The sequence below is a fragment of the Dipodomys ordii genome, unplaced genomic scaffold (assembly GCF_000151885.1).
Source record: "Dipodomys ordii isolate 6190 unplaced genomic scaffold, Dord_2.0 Scaffold43, whole genome shotgun sequence".
In the NCBI taxonomy this organism is placed as follows: domain Eukaryota; kingdom Metazoa; phylum Chordata; class Mammalia; order Rodentia; family Heteromyidae; genus Dipodomys; species Dipodomys ordii.
The window spans coordinates 13396561-13402821 of NW_012267259.1; the positions used below are offsets into that span (position 1 = coordinate 13396561).

General features: G+C 47.5%; 1 protein-coding gene across 1 annotated transcript in view; it reads left to right on the forward strand.

The window, feature by feature from the left end:
* Positions 1 to 2719: 2719 nt before the first annotated feature.
* Positions 2720 to 6261, forward strand: part of Cdh7 (cadherin 7, type 2) — a 105136-nt gene continuing 101594 nt past the window's right edge. The window contains exon 1 of the mRNA XM_013018904.1: positions 2720 to 2795. Coding sequence (XP_012874358.1) covers positions 2757 to 2795 — 39 coding nt within the window. The 5' untranslated portion in view covers positions 2720 to 2756. The remainder of the gene's footprint in view (positions 2796 to 6261) is intronic.

The window sequence follows — 6261 nt, forward strand, 5'->3', positions numbered from 1 at the left end:
CAACAATCTAAAGATGACAGGACATTTTTTTTTGAAGAGGGAGGGGTAGAGAATGAGGAAGGGGGGAGGGAGGAGTGGACTGGGATACATGGTATGCATGTGTAGAAACGTCACGATGAACCTTCGTTTTGCTACTAATATATGCTAATAAAAATCCTTTTCAAAAGTTTTCTTTTTCAAAGAAACAGGTCAAAGAGTTTAAAATTAAGCCACTATTTTAATACGTGGGTATCTGGAAACAGAGTGTTTCTCACCGAGAAATCTTTATTGGAAAAAATCAAGGTGGGATCTAGAAAGACATAAAGGTCTTTTGGTCTGAGGCAATTGAGTCTGGGTGATCTCTGACGGTTGAGCGGAAATAGATCCTTAGATGAACCCTCAAATGCGTCAGGATCAGGGAAGACTTCGTGTTTGGCGTTGTACATTGCTAAGGGACGGTAGCAGAGATGTAGGACGAATTTCAGCTTTGCCTCTTGGAAGGGTTAGCTGAGAAATCTGTTTAAGTATAGAAGGTGGCGGGGTAGGAGGCGGGGAGGGACAGGTCAGGGGCGGGTGGACGGGTGAACAACAAATCTGCTGGAGTGAACAAGAAATGCGAGGCGCTGGCAGGGAAGAGCGCCTGTCCACCGAGCCAGTGTGCTAAGAATCCGAGCTGAAGATGCGTCAGTGAGGGGAAAAGGCCAAGTGTCCTCCGCCGAGGGGGGAGAGGGGAGCTAGAACCAGAGGACGGCCTCCTCGCCCTCTCTGCCCCGGTCACAGCACACCTAGTCACCCGCAGGAATGGAGCATCGGAGCGGAGGACTGCCAACCGCGCTCGGGTCAGGTCAGCTGGCGGCGGCGATGTGTACCTAACAGACAACCACTCTCCTGCTCCTGCTCCGTCCCGAGATGGTCTCCGGTTCCACCCTGCGTGGATATCACACACCGCGGAAGTTTGGCCTTGGAGAGCTCAGCAGGGGAGCAGCCCTTCTTCAAGTACGCAGAGTAGAACTGGGGCAGTCGGAGGAGAGGGGAAGGGCTCAACTATCCAACCAGCCCGCGGCGAGTTCTGATTACTTTTACGACTTGCTCTTCTGGCCTCTGGAGCTCCGTTGATCCGCAGCTTCCCGGGAGGGCTGAGGAGGTGGGGGCTGCTCGGGGTGAGGGTGAGGAGGGGGTCGAGGGGTGGGACGCAGTCTCCGAACTCTCCCCTCCGAGGTGGGGGGCGGGAGGCTTTTGGATGCAAACAGTGCGGAGCTCCTGGCGAGGGCTGCAGGCAGCCGTTCCCATCCTCAACCCTTTATTTTCCTGCGAAGGAATCCATCTGCACAGATCTGTCGGGAGGGAGTTGGAGGAGGGTGCGCGTGTAAGCCAGTGTGTGCGTGTGTGCGTGTGTGTCTGTGCACGGGGGTGGGGGAGCGCGCTCCCGCGCGCGTGCCTGCCAAGCGGTTCCCTCTTTAGATCCTTTGCCAAAAAGCCCTCCTCCGGGTCTCTCCAGGAGCTTCCGTAGTGTCCCCGGCTTGCGAGGCCGCCTAGGACCTCGCTAAGCTGGGGTACGGGCGGGGATCAGCGCCCCTGGGTGGTCTCCGTGCTGCGCACCCGACCTGTCGCCCTCTCTCGGGACGCGCGCTCGCGGTGGCCCCAGACCTGGTGTGTGCGCTGCCAGCAGGTGCCCAGGGGCACGAGTGGGGAGCCGATCCTCACCTGGAGGAGAAGGTAGAGGGGACCCGGACTCCCCCTGGCTGGGCAGGGTGCCCACGCCCGCAGAGTGAGCTGTGATTGGAGACAGCGGCAGCGCCGGAGCCCGCGGGGGGCCCCGCAGGTGCGGTGGGGGCGCCTCAGCCCGAGGTGCGCACCGGGCTGCCAGCTCAGGGTCTCCAAGAGCCCCGGGGCGCCGCGAGGCTGGGTGCGCGTGCAGTCGGATGCAAACACCACGATTCCGGGCATCTGAAGCCTCCCCGAGGGCAGCGAGGCCCCAGGTGAGTGAGTGAGTGAGTGAGTGAGTGAGTGTGTGTGTGCGTGTGCCAGGGGCTGGGAACGGGGGGGGGGGCGGCTGGCGCGTCTCTGCCGTGCGTCTTTGCCCGCAGGACCGCGGCTGAGTGGAGCGGGCGGGGCCGGCGTGGAGTTCCCTTGGCGTTTCCAAGTTGCTGCGTGCTGCCTGGAACCCTGGTCCTGCCCAGGCAGGGCGGGCGGGCGAGCGGACCGCGCTGGGGGGCGCGTGGCCCAGGAGCGGTGTTGACACACGCCGGCCGTGACGCGGGCAGGAGTGGTAGACCAGCAAATCCCAGCTCTCTCCAGATGCAGCCAGAAGCACGGGCGTTCGGCAGGGCTGCTCTTCAGCAGGGCGACCAGCGGGCTCTCTCTCCCCTGACCTCCTGACTGTTTGGGGGACATCTCTGGGTTGCCCAGGGTTCTTCAGAGCAGAAAGGAAGGCTGAAAGGGAGTAGGCGCCTTGGGTGCGCACGAGTCGGTGGAGCCTTCTGCGCTGGAGTCTCTTGCCCTGCGTGAACTCACCTAAGGCTGCTCAGCTTCTTGAGGTGATTAGTATTCTGCGGCGGTGGTGTGGCGCATCTGCAGGGTTCCTTTCTGCTCCGTGTCCTGTTGTCCCGCCGACGGCGTGTACCTCAGGGGTGCGCTGGGAAAAGGGCACCCGAGGCTCGGCATGCATGGTGGACTTCCCGTGGGTTCGCGTGATCCAAGGCTAGTGGCTGCTATTCAGCCTTCCCGTGTGGATTTGATGCACAAGGAACTTTGTTCCGAATGCCTTCGTGGTTTAGATGCTTAGCTCTCCGGATTTCTTAAATGGCACAGTTGAGGTGAGTAAGGTCTGGCCAGGAGTTCACCCAGTCCTGGGTTAGGGCAAACTGTTCAGAAAACGGACTAGGACTGTGGATCTCAGGACTTTGGAGAAGTGCAAATTGAACCATGAGTATCCTTAAAACAGATTTACCTTTGCAAGAAATATTGTGTCTTTATTACGTTATTTAGTAAATGAACTAGCTATGAGTAAGACTTACCTTTCTGAACAGCTGTAACCACACAGATGTTCAGGACGTTATTCATGTAATGGTATATAAAGAGCAATGGAACTTTTCAGTATATGGGCTTTGGAAAGTAACAGTTAGCAGCCTTTTTAAAGGAAAGTGTTCATTAGATACAGTGCCAGCAGCATCTAAATAGCTTTTATAGGATCTATGTAAAGAAAGGTTGTTAAGGAGTAAAAAAGAAAGAGCTAAGAAAAAACACAAAAGAAGTTGCGCTTGAACCTTTTAGAAACTTGCAAATTTTACTGCTTTTATAAAGAACCGAGAAGACTTTCTGGACGCAAGTTCTTTTCTGATTTCTCTGTGCAAAAGAGACATATTCTGTTGTTGTTGTTTTTTAAAAACACCATTTTTTAAATTATAGGATTATTTGGAAAAGTATGAATTCAAATGCAAAAACATGAAGACACTAGTGCAACTTGGTGGATGTCTTGGGAGTGAATTGCTGTTTGATAGGAAGTGGGTAAGTGCAGGAGTTAGGCTGCATTTGGTGTTAATATTTTGTTCTGGTAAAGCTAGCTGAGATTCAGTGGAAGGAAAAATAACAAAAACCAGTCATTGGTATATAGCCTATCACTTGACTAAAGGCTATAAAGGCTTTGCATGGTACACGTAAAATGTGAGATATTATTGCAATTAAGGGCTGCAATAGGTCATTAGAATTGTGTTAACCATCAGCTGACAGATCCACAAGTCTTCTTAAGACTACTTTTATTGATTTCAAAGCACTAAGCTTTTCTCTTTCTTATAAAAGGGTTCTCCTTGTAAAGCATCTATATTACTGCAATTTACCCTTGAATTGACTCTGGCTTTTAGTACCCAATGAAGAAGAGGGAGAGGAGAGCACATTTGCTTGGCCATGGTTCAGTCTTTCTTGGTGTAAAAATCAAACTACTGTCTCTTCTCGAGCACGATTTCTCTGCCAGTCTCACTATTATTCTGCATTTCTCCCGTTCATTTCAGTGGCAAAGCTGATATATAAACTGCTCAGAAGGCATTCAACTATGAAGTAGCAAATGGACCTTTGTGTCACATTAAATAGTTTCTTTGTAAAAATTTTCAGAAATTCTTTATAAAGTGATAAACCCCAACATTGTTCTTTGTTTTGAGTACTTACTGCCCAGTGATTTCAATCTTCTCGCATTTTATGAGGATTTTTTAATATCCATTGCATTCACAGTTTGCATCACATCCTAGTTTCCTCACACACTAGAGAGAGAAAAAAAAGTGTGTGTGAAAAAACTATGATTGGGAAGCTTCAAAGCCTCATCTTCAATTGGGAGTTCCAGAAACTTCTAAAATAACTAACTTGCATCTGTTCCTTGCAAAGAGTCTGTGATGGAAGCTCCCTTCCCCCCACCCCTTGGGTGAAGGAATCAGATGTTCTTTGGTGCCTAGAGAAAGGGGAGCTGAGGACAAGGATAAAAGGCATGTGGTCAGAGTCCTGTGTGTGACCACGTTGCCAGCATCTGACAAGTAGAGCTGAACTAGCAGCAAGCAGTGATACACGAGTGCCTCCTCTGGGAATGTGCTGGTCTTGCAGAGAGATGCCCTGGGAACATTTCCCCCTTGGCATTCTGCAAGGCTCCTCACTGATAAAATTACCAGTGCCGATGAATGTGCAGACATCTGTCCATACCTTCATTGCAGCATGCAGTAGGACTTCCATTCTTGTACGGTTCATTTTGCTCTCAGCTTTTGCGTACTGCTCATTGAAAAGTGGTGCTTTTTTAATTGGATTCACATAAATCATACCTGGCTCAAGGTAAATACAAGGGCAGATTAAAATTTAAAATAGATACAGATGAGATTTCTTACAAGAGTGAATAATAAGGATTAAAAAAAACCCGTAAGCTAGTAAGTTATTACCAAAGCAGTTCAGAAAGACTGGGATTTGTGACTTTGTTTACATTTAGATTGACCTAGGTCTCTTCTGGTTAATTACACACCAGTGTTCTTTTTTCCTCTTTTCACTCATGGTGGAAGTAGTTTGTGCTTTGTTGCAATGGACTCTGTAATCCACTTACTAAAGTTTTCTTTCTGAGTTTGATAGCCAGATGTGCACTATAAGCTATGTGGTTCATTTCCAGGGCCCCTGCCTGCATATTTAGGCCAGTTAACGGCAGGAGGTTGTGGTCTGTGGTTGTGCTGTTATCTGGGCCAGGGAGCTAATGGATTTGATCACAGTTGCTTTCAGTGAGAAGTCCCATATCACAGAGAATACCAACTTTACTAATTGAAATGTGCATAAATATGTATATATGTATATCTTTATATATATGATATATAAGATATGTGTGTATGATATATATCTTAGGTACAAAGGAAAGGGTTCTTTTATCAGCATACAAATTATAGAATCAAATGATAAATCTTAAGTAGTACAAAAATGCCAGTGTACTCAAGGGCAATATATTACTATACTAGACAATGATGATTGCAAAACTAAATCTACAATAATTATAGTAAGAATATTATGAGAAAATCATCTTTACAAGGTAGTACTTAGAGTAACAATCAAGAATGTACAACTTATATTACTTAGTTTGCCAAGCAAAACTTTCTTATATATACACACACGTTATATTCTGAAGCATATTTTTACTTGATGCCTTATTTCTAAAACTTTCAATGGTATATATCAATTTTTAGAGGAAATAGCTAACATCTTGCTACAACAATTCAGTAGGAAGTTATTTTTGGTCACAGTGGCTAATTAGAAAGGCAGTTTTCAAGTTGGACAATGCTTGTTTTCAATTTTTATACCTAAAACACACAGAGCGAGGACTCTAGAGATTCCCATGGCCTTTGTCTTACCTGCACTTGTCTTCCTGAATGTTAATCATGTGATGACCCTCTACTTTGACTCTCATGGTCATATACAGATTTGATTATGATCAAATCTGCTTTTCTTTGCTTTGGGGAATGATGGTAAATTCTAAGACAGTTCATTTGTAAAAATATTCACTATCAGAATGACCAATTTTAAGCATTTTAAAATATTGGTGATATTCAGTTAGGTCCAGCTCCCTTACTGAGTAGTTTGATGACTAGGGATTTCATTGAGAATTTTTTGTTGTTGTTTCTAAAGGCAGAATGGCATTGGTGTAGGTTATATAAAGTTTATTTCAGGTCAAGCATGTCTGTGGTTCTACCACTTCAGAAATCTTCAAACAGCAGCAGTAACAGAGCTGGAAGGGGTGTGTGTGTGTGTGTGTGTGTGTGTGTGTGTGTGTGT